This window comes from Dendropsophus ebraccatus, chromosome 10 (genome assembly GCF_027789765.1).
Source record: "Dendropsophus ebraccatus isolate aDenEbr1 chromosome 10, aDenEbr1.pat, whole genome shotgun sequence".
NCBI classification, from domain to species: domain Eukaryota; kingdom Metazoa; phylum Chordata; class Amphibia; order Anura; family Hylidae; genus Dendropsophus; species Dendropsophus ebraccatus.
In genome coordinates, this window is record NC_091463.1 from 30,668,599 (window position 1) to 30,686,532 (window position 17,934).

Below are 17,934 nucleotides of genomic sequence, written 5' to 3' on the forward strand. Positions count from 1 at the left end.
GCGTGTTTTTCTGCCATTAAAAGTATAGGGCCGGGATCTGCAGCGACTCTCGCTGCAAATACGCAGCGAGGGGACTCGCTGCAGACCCGCCAAGTGGGTTTGTAGCCTAAAGTAGGATATCTATAAGCAAGAGAATACATACACTTGTGTGGACCATGTAGGAATAGGCCAAATGCCATGCCTCCCCTTAAAGGAAAAAAAAATTAAAAATGTGCCGTGATCACTTGGCCTGGTTCCTATATATATAAAATATTCCTGAAATCTTGTACTTTTTATTCTCCAGGCTAGGTCTAAATTTGAGACTTCATATTCTGTCTGAGGTGATTAGGGAAGGCTTTTATAAAGTGATCAATACAGTGTTAGGGTCCTTTAACGCATGCTGATATGGGGCGGTACACGGACACAGTGGCTTTAGAAGGCACAGTAAAAATGCGTCCGGACCACACCAATGATCCCTGTATCATTCGTGCAGCCATTTACATTCACAGAGTACTCTTAGTTATATCTAACATTTATCTTGAAGGAGAATTCTAAGCTGGGGAGGATGAAAGAAATGACATGGACTTACCTCCCCTCGCTCCAGCACTGATGTCGGTAACTTAGCTCTGGTCCCCAGCCGCTTCCTGGTTAGAGAGGGGACCTGGGACGTGATGTGCCAGGCTCGCTCAGCCAGTCAGTGCCTGAGACGGTACCACCCAAGAGCTGCTTAGTGGGCCTTGCACGTCACTTTCCAGTCCACATTCTAACCAGGAAGCGGCCGGGCACCAGGGAACCGTAGTTTAAGGGGGTTTTCTTATCATGCACAATGTCGGCTGAAACAGGCTGAAACGCCAACAATCAGTCTGTTAACGATCTGCAGTTGTTGCTCCGTGTAATCTGGGCATCGCCCCTGCAGCTCCCAGCATGTCTGCTGATCGTGGTCTTTTAACATGCGCTAGCTATTATAACAAACGATTATAATTGGCCAAGTACGGCCAATAATCGTTTGGTGTAATAGGGCCTTAAAAGGCATACTTATCACTCCCGAGGATCCAGGCCATGGATCCCTGAGCTTTCATCTATAAGGGAACGAGCTGTCAATTATAGGGGAAGAAAAGTGGGCCAAAAAACAAAAGTAAGCAATTTTGACGGATTTTTTTTCTGAGCCAAAGCCAGGAATGGACCATAAACAGAGAACAGGTAATAAAGGAAAGAATGAGATATCTCCCCTTTTCAAACCCATTCCTGGCTTTGGCTTTAAAAAAAAATAAAAAAAAATCTGTCAGATAATCTGTTGGTGTAATTACTCTCGCTTCATTTCATCAGTGGACTGTGTCACCTAGGCGGTGCTTCACGGCTGACTGGGGAGAGGCCCCTAACTGCTGTGAAGTCCCAACTAGAAAGAAGACACAGACAAAAATCCTTGTCCGTCAAAAATTCTGATATGGCTCAAATATCTTTCCTACTTAGATTTCACTTTGCTTTCTTTCCTCTCGATTTCTTTAAACCTACTATGCTGCCTCCCAACATATCGTATGGGTGGTCTGAATAAAGCATTCCACGTACAGTAATGACCAGTCCTGATTGAAGTAGTCATGTAAAATACACAAGCCTTTGTTTCTCAAAGCCCAATGCAAATAAACAAGAAAAATAAATTTCCTTCTCAGGCTGGGAGACATCTGGAGGTTGTACATCAGCAGCCGTGCATTTACTGTAGTTTTACATTCCTATAGTCACCCTTCTCCTTTATTGTCTTTTCTTTCTTTTCTTCTTTAACCTCCTTTACCCTCCGCCCTCATACATAATATAAACCTTGTGTCAGCATGTTTTACGAAGGCAATCCTAAAACCTGTAACACACATTTTCGTGACTTTGTGTCTTGGTTAAGCTTATTGTGTTGTTTCTTATGACTTTTAATTGCTTGTAAAAACTTTGTGTATGCAATGACTTAACTACTTACCAATTACATTCTGTATGAATCCATCCTGCTGGGCTGTTAGGACCCTATTAAATCACTGGGTATTCAGTTGTCTTAAAATGGCATTGGTAACTTATGGAAGAAGTTATTGGTAGTCGGGCACAGAAACTATGACATGAGGGTCATACCTATCAGATTCATCCTAAAAGGGGGTATCCAGGCATAAAAAAGAAATTATATTAAAAAATTATGGCTGAGAGTGCTATAAAATAAAAAAATAAATAAATGATACTCACCTCCCCCTATCCCATGATGGCTCAAGGTCATTGCTTGTCTTGAATTTGTTCTTATTTCTGTGACACCTCATCATCACAAGAATTGCCCCACTCAGTCAATCACTTGCCACAGTGGTGGTCTGAGGGGATGGCTTAAGTGTGGAGGGCGCAGGGACCTGCTGGAGCCCATAGGAGATAGCGGTGGTCCTCTGCCACCGTTCCTATTACACGGAGCGACGGCAGCAGATCATTGCTGTTGTGGTCGTTAGTCTTTCAACACTGTGCATGTTGGTTGATTGTTGCCTTTCATTACCCTAGTTGATTATTGGCCATATACGGCCGATAATCGCTTTGTGTAATAGGGCCTTTAGTGGGCAGCTCTTGCAGGAAGAAGAACTTGTGACAAGGATGGACCAAAAGGCAGCAGGACAGAGGTGAGTATTATTTCTCTTATTTTTTAGTGCTCCAGCCATAATATACATTTTTTTTTTTTAATCCCCAGACAGCCCCTTTAGCAGTGACGTTTAGGTAATAGGGATTGTGCACTGATACAATTTCTCGAATCGCCTGTGGTCAGTCCCTAGTTGCTAACATTTAAAACATTTTGTGCTATTTGTGTCTTGGATTGTAGGATTGTCCTAGAAAAGTCCACACAGTTAGCAAGTTTATCAGACACATCTAGCAGAAAACTTGTCTGTGTTCACTGGAGATTTAATTGTCTTGATTGTCTCTGTAATTACCAGTGGCATTATATGGCAGCCATTCATATGGATGAGCATCCGTGTAATGCATAGAACGGCTGGGTCTGCTGGAGTGGGAGCTGCTGTCCATTCCTTCTTATAGAGGTGGCTCCTGAATGTGGTTCATATGCCCAAACCGGGACTACAGATGTCTGTGCGGTGCCTGGTGTACTGATGCTTCTCATCATAATATTGGCCGAACATAGAATGCTGGTAGATCTTAGATCTAGGGTTAGCTTAAGAGCTTTATTCACCCTGGCACAATGGCTTTCATATTTACAGGAGCTATGAGTGATATGATGGATCCCTTATGATCTGTCACGTAACATTGATTTGCTCTCCCGATTTTTTTTTTTTTTTTTTACTAAATAAAGGAGTGATATGAATCAGTTATGCGTGTGTTTGGCCTTACATATGACTCCATGAACTTTCCTACCTCTCTAGGAAGAAAGCAGCATATGAGCGTCCCAGCCTACTTGTGTATCCAGATTTCTCTAGTGACCAATGCAGGAAGTGCTGACTGTTCTCTGTGACAGCTGCTTACTTGGATCAAAACCACTTTGGCTTAAATCTAAAGTTTGTTTTGTTGCCTTTTTTCTTTTTCATTTAAAAAAGAAGTCCAGCGGATTATAAAATCCGTCAGGGGGGAAACTGATCACAACTACTATCTTACCTCTCCCTATGCCCACAATGAGTGGCGGGACTAGCATTGGGACCCCCGCCGGGATCTGTAGAGCTGACACATCATGTCACGACCCGGCTAAGTGGCTAGGGCAGGACACACCGCTCCAGTCACTGATTGGCTTAGTGGTCAGTGAATCAACTTGAGGAAGGCTACTGTGTATAGCCGAAACGTCGCAACATTGAGGTGTGAATAAAAGTCACAGTTTTTCACTTTACAAAGTGCTGTCTCCTCTAAATTCATTGGATTATCCCGGACATTGAGCCCAGTCTGGTGAGGCGTGCACTAATTCATTTTTTCTATTTTTGCCTGTGCTGCTATATTATATTCAGTGAATCAGCTGGGTCAGGCCTTTTCCTCTGGTGGTGGGGGGGGAAGCCTTCCGGCAGGGGTCCCGTGGCCGGTCTTGTTGCTCACCACGGGCACGTTGTGAGGTAAGTTAGTGCTTTTAATCAATTTCCCCCTGCAGGCTGCCGGGTTTTATAATCCGCCGGGCTTCTCCTTTAAGTTTTGTTATCTTAGTTGTGTGTAAGACTATGTTCACATGGAATATTTTCCTCACAGAAAACCAAGTGAAAACTGCATTGTGGGGGGGAAAAAAAGTAGTAAAGTTTGTTATTTCTTGATGGCAGTTAAAGATCCACGGAATGGGAATCCCTGGCTGAAATCCAAGGGTCTACCTTGGATTTCTGCTGTGGACCTTCTTCAGTGTCTTCTATAGAATTGCTGAAGATAGCAGATTGCTGTTCTATTCTCATGGGATTTTATATGGGTCCATTGCCAGCTCTGTATCCTGTCTTTAAATGTGCTGCACAGATGCTACATTAAATATAAAATGGAAAATTGGAGATGTTTCCAGTCATGTTAGGAATGTGACACTCCTTGAGTACTGGATAACCTATAAAGAGGGGCTCGTACATTACAGAACTGTATCTGGTCATATAATACTAGTCTTGATAGTAGAAATATTTGGCTTTGTAGCCATTTGTTGCAAAGTGCCGCAATGTTATGTTCAGTTCAAGAGAAGTTGTGTCCTTCAGAAAACGCTTTCACGATCTCCCACAGAGAGCTGCAAATAGCTTTTCTGGTGGACATACCCTGTCCATGTATTGCATCAATGGCCATTCATTTGACTGACCGACATGTGATACAGCACTACATCTTTTTTGTCCTGCCTTTTGGTTGACAGGACCACTCTTGACTGTAGTCCGTCTGGTATTGTGCGCACAGACAAGAGTGCTGCAGTGGTTTTACTATATTGTATACTACTCCTTTAATACTTCAGTGTTGCATTAAGTTGTTTGTATGACACGCAACTTGTGTAGCCTCCTGATTGTAGTAGTTGTGTATGTATATAAACCTACGTAACCATTTTAGTTTCAGACAACCGCCTGTTCAGCTCTGGCGACTGCGGGTTACAAATCCACCACAGTCTTCCAGATTTTTGTCTGCCAGCCAGTTTACTCATGTTGTGGTTTCCTTATGCAGCTCTAGAGGTTTGCAGATTGTAGTGGTGCTCAACTCCACAATAATAGGGATGTTTTTCTAAGGAAACCTTAAAAATTATATACGAATGAAGACAGTTGGCATTGTTTTTTTAAGGGGACGAATGTTAAGTCACATACAGTGAGGGAGGGCTAGTGTTGCAGCTGGGTGCCAAAAGGTGCTCATACATTTTCAAAAATTCTCCCAGGTTTCCAAAACACAAAAACGTTCAACATGGCCGAACGTTCATGTGTTTCCTATGGGGAGAGGTAAACTGTAGCCACACAGCTCTGGCTTATCCAGTCCAAGAACTGTACAGTTAGGGATTTAATATCCATCATACTCGACCCTCATCTCCATCGACAGATGAGTCCACTATACACCTGAAACGAAAGATTACTTGGTATGATACCACTGTGTTGGGGAATGTTGTGTTTTGTTCTGATGCGTTTTCTCAGCCGAGCAGGGGTGTTTATTTTATTGAAGGGGGAAATAAGTTGCTGCCAGTAGAGATGAGCGAACCGGGTTCGGGTTCAAGTCCATCCGAACCCGATCGTTCGGGATGCTGAACTTGGATAAAGCTTTAAGGTTGTCTGGAAAACATGGATACAGCCAATGACTATATCCATGTTTTCCACATAGCCTTAGGGCTTTATCCAACTTCAGCAGCCCCCGCTAATCAAATGCCGAATGTTCGGGTTCGGATGGACTTGAGCATGCTCCAGGTTCGCTCATCTCTAGCTGCCAGATCCTCATCTTGATCAGGTGTGTTGAAATCCACCATTTCTGATCCTTCTTTCCCCCATTATAGCAATGCTTCTAGCTACTTCTGCAGGATGGAATGGAAAAATTTGTCAAGGAGCAATTGGTGGGGGTCCCAGCAGTTGGACCCCCTTTTATCTGTCAATGATGGTATAAGTATTGTTTGAATAAACCTTTTGAGCTACTACATCCAACTTCTTCAACCATCGGTAATCATTTGCGACAGGCTCGGGTTCGGACATCTCTAACGGAGATGTAATTGCAGAGCAATAGAGGCGATGTCTGGTCATAGTGGTATATAGCTTATATATCCCAGATACATGTGAGAAGATCACATGGCGGTAGTTTGTTCTAGACTTAGGTTTTTCTTTTGTAGCCTTTCCAGGATTTAGCAAGCAAGAACACATTTTCAGCCAAACCAAAGTCAAATCTTGTTAAACTTTTGTGCTTTTAAGGGGAAATGTGACTTTTTTTTTTAGGTTTTGAACTTGGCTGGTGTGTTTTGCAAACCATGTAAAATTATGGAAGTATATAATCTGCTAAACACTTCAGCCCTAAACTAAACCTCATAAAAATAAATGCAGGAGCTAGTAGTTTATTGTCTAAAGTAAGGTGGGAGCTTGTTCTTCTGGGTACTACGAGACCCGGTCCTTTCATTGACATAGTTAGGGCTCGTGCAGTGTGCAACCTGGATAGTGTGGGCACCCTGGGGCTAGTAGATAGTAGCAATATGCTAGTAGTTGTGCTTGTGGTCCCTCCATATGCTTTCACTATGTAGGTCTAGCAGATGGTAGTCTAGTGCCCGTGGTGTTCATGGGGCAGTGAAGTAACCAGGCATAGGTTTAAAACAAGCGCTGGCAAAGTTGTTTGAACTAAATGGGAGAAGATGTACATCTGAAAATACATGGCTCATGCATAGAGACACAATACTAGCATGTGCACATAGCAACATTTGTCTCTTTCTACTCAGATTTCAATAGCTGAGCCGATGTTGTGTAGCAGAATGCCATGGTGTTTTGCTGCGTAGAAGAGGGTGACAATTTTATCCTGTTTGAAGTGGTCACTGGAAGCTAAAACATGTTGTAGCTCCAAAGAGTCGCAGACTAAAGGGCTTCTTTTAAACATCTTTCAATGCTCTCATGGGGGTCTAGACGGTATATGATGATCTCCAAGTGAACAGTATGTTGTGTTCCCTTCAAAATAGAATTAGTTTCAAAAACGAAAAGCCAGTTTAATTTAATGGACCTCTCTACTTCCTAGTAGTACTCCATTATAATTAGTCTATTGTAAGCTCTGTTATAAGCTATGTGGTTTGCACACTTATAGCAAACATCAACCTGACATTCAAATAGGCATTGTTGTTTTACCAATCTCTGCTTTGTTCAATAATACAAGTGACTATAAGGAACTGTAATATATCTTATCAGACAAAAATGCTTTCCTCTTCTGCTGGCAAGCATCCTGCCCCCATAACCTGTGAACTCTCTTACATTCTGAACAGTCAGTTTCTAACCCTTGTGCATGGGACAAAGGAACACAAGCTAGTGTTGATGAGCAAGATCGGCGCACATTTGAAATCAATTGTGCATCCGCGATGGTTTGTGCAGTTCGGCTGCATGGCTTATGGTGGCCGATTGCTAAAGGTTCTCATGCACTTTATACTTTGCTGACAGTGGGTTTGACTGTCAGTATAAAGTGTTTGGGGGGGATAAAATTGATGGACATAGGGGTCGGGCGTGATGGATTTCCAATGCTTGACCCCTTCGTTTCTGCAGAGATAGACCACCGGCAAAGATTGAAGGTATAAAGGTCCTCATACACCTTATACTTTTGTTGGCCATACCCTTTTGCACAGTATAAGGTGTGTGGGGCTTTCCTGACCATCCACTGACAGATGTTGGTGGTGATATGGGTTGAGCCACATGGAACTTGTTATAATTATTATATACTGTGTATCCAATATTTCTGTAATGATGACACGTACTTTACTAACGAGTGTATATCTAGATACACATTGCAATATACTTGAGTTTATAATGAAAAAATATTTTGTTTTTGAAAAATGGAAAAAAAATTTCAATAAAAACTTATTGAACCGGGAAATTCACAGCTTAGCCCTGTTTGTTCTCGGACCGATAAATCAGAGCTGTCTGGCGGTGGCTTAACCCACCTCAGACCTAGTGCTATCATTATGTACACAAGAAATCTTGTCCTGAAAAGTCACCTACTACGACCAGTACACTTTACAGTCAATGATACTGTTACTTTAAAGGACAACTCCCATGAAAAACTTTTTCCCAGTAATGGAAGCACATTACAAAGTATTATAACTCTGTAATGTGCTTCAATCACCTATCTGCCTCCCTTCCCTGTCTTTTCCCCCCTCCACCCCCCACCAGGAAGTGTAGGAAACTCACACATACCTAATTACTGTGGTCACCAGTTTCTTCTCTCAGCTCCTTCTTGTGACGATGAGTCATCAGCAGGAGGGCTGCTCTAGCTCCTGTTACACCAGCCTCACCCTCCCCTGCCTTGTCAGGTGACTCAGCTTGCTCAGCTCCCATCTGAGTCCATATACCCTTGCTTATCTTCCCTAGTGACATGACTCATTCACTCACTGAGTCCACTCGGCAGCAGGAGAGAGTATGAGGGGAGGGGGGAGCTGCCTATGTGCTGGGAGTCTGTCAGGAGGGAAAATAAGCCAGTGACATGACTCAGATGGCTTGCAGTTGCTTTGCCAATGGGAGCTGAGCAAGCTGAGTCACCTGACAAGGCAGGGGAGGGGGAGGCTAGTGTAACAGGAGCTAGCCCAGCCCTCCTGCTGATGACTCATCGTCACAAGAAGGAGCTGAGAGAAGAAACTGGTGAAAACAGTAATTAGGTATGTGTGAGTTTAGTGCACTTCCTGGTGGAGGGGGGAAAAGACAGGGAAGGGGGGGGGGGAGATAGGTTATATAGAGTTATATAACTTTGTAATGTGCTTCAATTACTAGGAAAAAGGTTTTTTCATGGGAGTTGTCCTAAAACCCTGACCGTTTCCATTGTCTGGTGATGTGTTACTTACCAATGTAAACTGTTCAGTTTTATGGTCTGTAACCCGTTAAATGTCACGTCAACATTTGCTGTATCTGTACCTTATCAATACTTTGTAAACTTGCAGAGGTTTATCATTACATTCTAGAGGATTAGTTTCCATACAAATGACTTGACAGTCTGTTTCTCCTGTTTCACCTCATATTACACCTTGTATAATGATATTACGTCAGTCACCACCAGTGTTATGTTTGCACAATATTTGAGGTTTGTGCTGTCATTGCAGGGGAAACATATGAGTTTGATCAGTGAATTCCTTCTCGCAAGATAAACATTATGTCCTACCCTGTTATGTAAACTGTGGATATGGCTTTCCTCAAAAACAGAATTTCTCTTGACCGGCAATATACGGGTAGCCATGTCATATAGTATTCACAAACTTCATGTTCTGATTAGAACAAATATTATGATGATTTACTCGTTTCTGACCACTGGTAATAACAATTATGGTTATTGTAAGTAAAGTAGAAGATCTTCATTGATTGTCGGCCACCATTACTTTCTATTGCATGTACTGCTGGGGTTAAAGATGTGCGACATATAGCTTGGTGTTTTCAAAAGTTTACTTGCCAAATTTGACATGGATTTGCCGAGGGTCATTTTCAGTGCGAAGAGCGACATAAAACAGATGGCAGCTATGTTTTAGTCAGTCACTAAATTTTCTAAGCATAGCCTCACTTTTGGTTTCCAGTGTCGTTGAATGAGGTTTAAAGCTCCACATTTAGACCAGCAATCACTCAATGAACAACCGAACACTTATTCACTGGCTGATTGGATTTTTTGTGCAGTCCATTAAATGTATTGTTGTGGGCCGCACATTGCTCAGGTGATGTGTGTCCGACAATGATGCGTTAAATGGGCTGCACAAACAATGCAGCAATTGTCCGGCTCCACAATCGATTGTGCCTCATGAAGGCACAGCAAACGGGTGCCAATCCGAGTTCTGCCTTATACCAGAGTTTTACCATGTTTCTAGCCAACCTAACTGTCTAATACCTCCAGATCTCCTTCATCTCCTTGCCTAGGCTTAGTTCACAGGAGGAGAGGGATGTATGTCAGTGGAGCACATCAGCATGCTAGCAAAAAGGTATACTGATGTATACTGCCCCATTTATTTTAATGGATCACATTAAAGGAAACCTATCATCAGTGACCAGTACCCAGTGCCCTACCAGCATTAATTGATGGATATCTCTCTATCCCTAAACAGGAAAAAATCTCTTGAATCAATGCTGGTGGGGCAAGGAGAAGCTATACTTAAGGGGCCACACTGTTGACTCGCGATAAAAATGATGACCGGTTCCTACTTAAGTCCTGTTCTGAAAAGTATACTTTTTTTTTGCTGGACTCCAAAAGCATGGTGTACTGCATTTATAATTCCTACAAAATTAAAAGTGTACTTTTGAAAACGGACCAATGTTTTCATTAGTACATTTGGTCCAATAAAGGAAATAGGCCTACTGTGGTGTATGTCGGTATACTTTTTTCCCAAGGTGCTGATGTATAGCAAGACATACAGCGCTTTTTTTAATATGAAACTAGCCTTAGGGCCTTATTCCATGGGAAGATTGTTTGAAAAAACCTTAATCATTTGTAATTGAATGAGAATCGTTTCGTATAATAGCAAACAACGATTAAATGACCAACGAGGAATCGTTGGTTACTTGATAGAATTTGGACCTATTTTTATCGTTGATCATTTACAAATCGTTCACGTGTCGTTTGGTGTAATAAGACGTTGTTCAGTTGTTCGCATTAGTGGCGAACGCAGTAGCAAGGACAGGATGACCTCAAGAACGATCATAAGTAACAACCATAGTTCCGTGTAATTGGGTGAATGGTTTCAGGTTGTTTGCAATAGTGGTCGTTTTGAGTACGTTTATCGTTAATGATCAAATAATCGTTGAGTGGAATAGGAGCCTTACAGTGGTGCCGGATCCTTTTCCAAGCACCCAACCGTGAACTGGTTTGTGGTTGTGGGCAGTATTGCTTTGGATGTCGTCACAATCTTGTTGCCCCCCAAATAATCTTATAATACTATTGTCCATACTATGGTTGACATATGATTTATGGTAAAACCTTTTTAAGATGAACATTCAAAATTGCATGAAATAGTGGTCTTCTAGGTGGGTGGTCTTCTCCGAGACTATGATGAGCATGCATAATATATAATGGACCTGAAAATCTATTGCGGGAAATCTGATTTAGATAAGGGTCTTGATAAGAGGTAGTCTTTTAGAGAGTTTTACTGTAATAACTTGTCTTATTTTTTATCAGTCTTGCTTTTTTGTTCTGCTTTTGGTTATTGTTGTTTTTTTTTTCTATTATGACGGTCATTTCAGAAATTAAATTTCTCCTAGAGAACAGCGAGAGTTTATACACGTGCGGTAGCCAGCTCAGTACTAATTTCCTACTTGTCCTTGTCACGTCACAGGTTTCTCAGACAACAGATGGCCTGGATGCAGATCTTTGGAAAGATGGTTTATTTAAGTCCAAGGTGACAAGGTATCTTTGCTTTACCAGAGCCTTTTCAAGAGAGAATGTAAGTCTGAACCTCTACCAATCACTTGCTTGCCATTCATGATTTCTCATTTCCTCACTTTGTTCTTGTTCTGTTTATAGAGCCATTTAGGGAATGTCTTGGTAGACATGAAACTGATTGATATAAAGGACACATTACCTGTCGGCTTCATCCCTATCCAAGAGACTGTTGATACACGTAAGTTTGTGTCGTTGTAGGTCGCCTAAAAATGCTTTAATTAGATAGCAGCTTCCATTGAAGGCCAGAGTTACCATGTTGCTGAGTTACCATGGATGTTGCTGATAAGTCATGTTTTTAAAGGGGAACTATCTAACCTGCTGATAGCTCTGGGGGCAGGGAAGTGCTCCTTACGGGGCTCCAGACCTAAGATTACGCTGCTAACTGCATGGGAACGACGTCACCCTGAGCGCAATAGAAAGCTTTGTCTAGATTTGTCTAACCTGCTGATAGTTCCCCATTAGAGGGTTAGAAAAAAATGTCTTCTTAATTCCAAAAAAAGGTGCTAATCCTGTCCACTGGTTATTTAGGGTATTGTAACTCGGCCCCACTCACTTCAGTGGATTTGAGCTGCTGTTCAACACCTAACCCATGTACAGGAGTGGTGCTGTTTTTGCAAAAAAAGAAAAATATATACCTTTTGTAATCCAGACCATTTTTACATGGGGCGACTGGAGTGATGGCTAGATCATCCAGGCAGCCCATAGAGGATAGCAGCGGTCTACTGACGCCACTCTGATTCCACAGAGCGATGGCAGCAGATTGCTGCTATCACATTCGTTCGTCTTTCAACATGTTGAAAGACAAACGACAGCAACGATCAGCTGACATCGTTCATGTCGGCTGATTGTTGCCTTCTACCGTGTTTCCCCGAAAGTAGGACCCCCCCGAAAGTAAGGCAGGGTGAGGGTTTCGGGGGGGTCCGCCAATGTAGGGCACCCCCCGATTGTAGAGCAGGGTAGCTGGGAGGGGGGAATGTAAGGCCGCATATGGGTGGGGTCCCTGGGGAAAGTACAGGAACTGCTACGGTACCTCGCTCCATCCAGGAGCCGCCCGTATTCCGCCTTCAGTAAATGGCCTGCGGCGCATCCTGCTGCTCGAGCTGCGATTGGCCAGTCAGCTCGAGCTGCGATTGGCCAGTCAGCCGGCTCGCAGCTGATTGGCCGAACGTCACCTCGTCAGCCCGGTACCGCAGAGGAATCGCGTTGAGACAGAAGAAAGGTAAGGTGTGTATGTGTGTCTGTGGAATGAGAAGGAACAGGGGAAATGGAGGGGAATGAATAAGAAGAAGGATAGGAAAGGAATAAGGAGGAGTGGGAGGAAGCATGAGAAATCCAAAGGATCAAAGAGGAATAAGGGGGAAATGAATGGGGATGTATACAGGAGAGGAATATGGAGGAGCGAGAGGAAGCATGAGAAGTACAGGGGGAATGAGGAGGAATGACAGAAAAAAGGAAGGGGAATGACTAGGAGGAAAAACAGTAGAGGAATTTGGAGAAGTGAGAGGAGGCATGAGGAGAAGGCCATTTTTTTTCATTTTTTTTCCCAATGTAAGGCCTCCCCCGAAAGTAAGGCAGGGTGGGACTTTTGGGAGTAAAATTAATGTAAGACAGGGTCTTACTTTCGGGGAAACACGGTATTACACGGGATGATTATCGGCCCCTGCTGTGAAGATCCCACAGCACCCCATTCTTTAGCCCCTGCTTTGTTTACTTAAAGGGAATCTGTCAGCACCTGGTCGGGTCCCGAGGTGCTGACAGTGTAGTGAAGATGTGTTCCCCCCATTGTGTCTCATACCTTTCTTTTAGCCACCGGTGCTGTAGTTTTTCTACAATCTGGTCCGTTACATTGGAAGCAAGTGACAAAGCAGTAGAGGTTACTACTACTACCTCCTCCTATTGGCGTGCATATTGATTCGGCCCGGCCTCCTTCTTCCTCGTGACGTCATCTTCAGGTGCAACATGTTCTGGCACGTGCCAGTTTGTGCCTGCGCCCTTGTTCATTCCGGTCTGTGCGCTACTGCACTGTAGTGCGCCTGCGCTGCTCCTCCACACTACGGCGCATACGTGTTTCTGGAACACGCAGACTGGACAGATCCAGGGCGCAGGCTTGTCTGAAGATGACCTCATGAGGAAGCAGAAGGCAGCGCCGAATTAATATGCATGCCAAACAGGGAGGGGGTAGTAGCGGTGAGGCGTGCCGAAGTGCGGCACAAACGCCTCACCACTACTGTTCTTTGACACTTGCTTCCAGTGTATCAGGCTGGATTGTGGAAAAACTACAGCACCGATGGCTAAAAGAAAAGACACAATAGGGGGAACACATCTACACTACACTGTCAGCGCCTTAAGACACGACCAGGTGCTGGCAGATATAAGAACTTGAAAAGGACTGAGCAGCTGATAGCTGCAGTATCGGGCTTAACCACTACAGAATGCATGGCGCTGTGGATAAGTAAACAGTGAAAAGACCACAGTGTCTCATGGAGGAAGACACTACTTTGCCTTAATAAAATAAAATTTTTAAACATTGCCTAACAGTCAGAATGTGTTCAAGTTTTATTGGCCATGTCTTGGCCTCTAAACTAACTTTTGTGGAAACTTCTGTAGACCCTGTGACTTTATAAAAAAACTTTTCACATGTCCTAGAGACAGACCAAGGTTTTAATCTGGTCTGGTTGTTTAGATAGGAGAAGCATATATTTATGTGCTGTGAGGTTCTGTACATGTCAATTTTTATTTTTTTTTTATAAAGTGACAAGGACACTTTTAATTGTTTATTTCTAAAATTCTTCAAAAAAAATCGTGCCATAATTTCCTTTATAATTATGCCATAATGCTTGTTCCCTACTTATTCCCTACAGAGGAAGTTGCCTTTAGAAAAAAGCGTCTGTGCATTAAGTTCATCCCAAGAGACTCCACGGAAGCTGCTATCTGTGACATCCGCATCCTGAGCCGCTCCAAACAGGCCCCACCTCAGTATACCTTCATAGGGTGAGTGGGATCGGTTCTCTGGGTTCTGCGTTGTCACTGCAGTTTTTTTTTGTTCTCTTAAATTAAGCTAGGAGAACTTGATGTGCGTCTTCCTAGCGTCTAGGTGTGATCCAATAGCTGTTGGTCACTAGGCCACTATTCTATGTGATCTGTAAAAAAAGAACATTCATATTTAGTTGCTTGTTGTAATAATTCCAAAAAAACTGATTTGTCGTTATTTCCCTTTGTCTAAAAATCTCAGTTTGTTTAAAGCCTGGAGTCAGTCAGCTGTGACAGATATGCAAAAACAAGGAATTTTTCAAAAAAAGAAAAAAAAAGAGGGGGGTGGTACATACATATGTGGCCTTAGGAAAGAAAATTCTACAGTTTTATACATTTACACTTAATTCACCATGCACCATATCTTAGCTGTAATTTGTTTCTATTCTATTGGACAGGGAGCTGAACAGTATGGGCATCTGGTATCGAATGGGAAGAGTTCCACGAGCTCCAGATTCTCCACAACCTTCAACGCCTTCATCCCCGTCTGCAATGGTCACATCTGCTTCTGCCCCAAACCTCCCAAGGTAATCCCTGCTTTCCTTATTGGCTGTGTCATGTGATTAAAGGTCCCCATACACCTTTTTCATTTATTGACAGTACCTGTTGCTAGCGGCACATTTGGCGATCGGTATAAGGTGTATAGGGCTCTCGTGACCGTCCTCTGACTGATGATGTTGGTGGAGATTCGGGTTAAGTGTGATGGAAAATCACTACCCAACCTTTCTGTTCTCAGAGAGATAAGTCACAATCCTAGCATCCTGGCTGCGGATTACCCCTCCCTTCCCAATAGAGAACACAGGAATGCTCAGTCGTGCTGTATGATCCTGTGTATGGAGAGTTATGCAGACCTCCACTCCTAGAACAGACGGGGTATTTATTATTATCTTCCTTGGAGTGGCTGCCTCTGTGAAACCAGTCCGTTCTAGGAGTGGAGTTCTGCATAATTTTACCGCCCTGGCGTGGGTGCACAGAGAAGGCTGCACACCAGAGTTTTGGTTTTGCATAACTCTACCAGGTGAGGGGAATAAAAGCATTTTCCTACATCCTGGAAGCACAGATGGATTTATGAAAGGTATCTTGTGTTTCTTGGCCCTAACAGCTATCTAACAGCGTCAGCAATTCAGAACTTAAATTGCAGCTGACAGATCCTCTTTAAGGATTAAAGGAGAAGTCCAGGGTCCGACTTTGTGGAAACAGCCGGGGACGAGGTGGCCAAACATAACAACAGGCACTTACCTCCCGGCTCCAGCACTGGGGGCTGCTGTCCTTTACTCTGCTTCCCGGTCTTCCGGCTGCTTCCTGGTCTGAACAGGGATCCGGGACGTGATGTGTCAGCCCTGCTCTGGCAGTCAGAAGCTGTAGCAGGGTCCCGCTACGTTCACTGACAGGCTGAGCAGGCCTGACACATCACATCCTGGCTCCCTGCTCAAACCGGGAAGTGGCCGGCAGACCGGAAACCCCAGCGCTTGAGCTGGGGAGGTAAGTGCCTATTATGTTCAGCCACCTCCTCCCCGTCTGTTTTCAAAAAGTCGGACCCTGGACTTCTCCTTTAACCCCTGGGCGTACCTGTACGTCCTGGGCCGCCCAGTGGTGTTCAGAGCGGGGCCGCGGTCCTGGGTGCCCCATGTAGCCTGGGACCGCAGCTATTAGCGGGCACAATCCGATCGCCGTGCACGCTAATTCAGTAATCAGATGCGGCTGTCAAAGTTGACAGCTGCATCTGATTACCACTTGCAGCCTTATCCCTAGTGTCTAGTGAACATGGAGGGGCGATCCCAGTTTCCTTACCTGGCCGGGGTCTGCGCTGTAATGGCGCTCATCCCGGCTCGTCACTCGGTTGTTTTCGGCTGATCGAGTGCCGATCTCATCGATCTATGCAGTATAACTATATATAATCTATATCATAAAAATGAAAGTCTGTCTGTCCTTCTGTCTGTCTGTCTGTCCTCTATAGACTCCCAAACACCTGAACCGTTTGACCCCAAATTTGGCCCGCAGATACATTGGGTGCCCGGGAAGGTTATTGCGAAGGTCCCGTCCCCGCCATATGTACAGGAGGGGAGGGGAAGGGGAAAGAGAGGCGCCCCATAGAGATGAATGGGAAAATCTCCTTACTGCAAACACAGGTGATATAATTAGCTGCAGCAGACACGGCAGTTGGAGCCTTAGCAACCAATAGGATTACTGCTTTCATTTTCACAGGGAGCAATGGTTGCTAGGGAAGCTGCCTCACAACATCCACAGTAATAACTGGTAGACCCCCTACTCCATCTATACAGTACATGTATATACAGGACCCCCTACTCCATCTATACAGTACATGTATATACAGGGCCCCCTACTCCATCTATACAGTACATGTATATACAGGACCCCCTACTCCATCTATACAGTACATGTATATACAGGACCCCCTACTCCATCTATACAGTACATGTATATACAGGGCCCCCTACTCCATCTATACAGTACATGTATATACAGGACCCCCTACTCCATCTATACAGTACATGTATATACAGGACCCCCTACTCCATCTATACAGTACATGTATATACAGGACCCCCTACTCCATCTATACAGTACATGTATATACAGGACCCCCTACTCAATCTATACAGTACATGTATATACAGGACCCCCTACTCCATCTATACAGTACATGTATATACAGGACCCCCTACTCCATCTATACAGTACATGTATATACAGGACCCCCTACTCCATCTATACAGTACATGTATACAGGACCCCCTACTCCATCTATACAGTACATGTATATATGGGGCCCCCTACTCCATCTATACAGTACATGTATATACGGGGCCCCCTACTCCATCTATACAGTACATGTATATACGGGACCCCCTACTCCATCTATACAGTACATGTATATACAGGGCCCCCTACTCCATCTATACAGTACATGTATATACAGGGCCCCCTACTCCATCTATACAGTACATGTATATACAGGACCCCCTACTCCATCTATACAGTACATGTATATACAGGGCCCCCTACTCCATCTATACAGTACATGTATATACAGGGCCCCCTACTCCAACTATACAGTACATGTATATACAGGGCACTACAGGTATACCAAACTGTGACTGGGTAACACTGCCACACCAGACCTGACCAATAGCTCCATACTGTGACTGGATAACTCCTCCATACCAGACCTGACCAATACCGCCATACTGTGACTGGATAACACTGCCACACCAGACCTGACCAATACCGCCAAACTGTGACTGGATAACACTGTCATACCACACCTGACCAATACCGCCATACTGTGACTGGATAACACCGCCATACCACACCTGACCAATACCGCCATACTGTGACTGGATAACACTGCCACACCAGACCTGACCAATACCGCCATACTGTGACTGGATAACACTGTCATATCAG

The 17,934-nt window shown here is 44.0% G+C and overlaps 1 protein-coding gene across 3 annotated transcripts in view; it reads left to right on the forward strand.

Moving 5' to 3' along the window:
* MVB12B (multivesicular body subunit 12B) overlaps nt 1-17,934 on the forward strand; it is a 69,412-nt gene that overhangs the window by 13,531 nt on the left and 37,947 nt on the right. For all 3 annotated transcript variants that reach the window (XM_069986668.1, XM_069986666.1, XM_069986667.1), the window contains exons 3-6: nt 11,369-11,476; nt 11,557-11,653; nt 14,337-14,466; nt 14,904-15,032. In XM_069986668.1, coding sequence (XP_069842769.1) covers nt 11,369-11,476; nt 11,557-11,653; nt 14,337-14,466; nt 14,904-15,032 — 464 coding nt within the window. The remainder of the gene's footprint in view (nt 1-11,368; nt 11,477-11,556; nt 11,654-14,336; nt 14,467-14,903; nt 15,033-17,934) is intronic.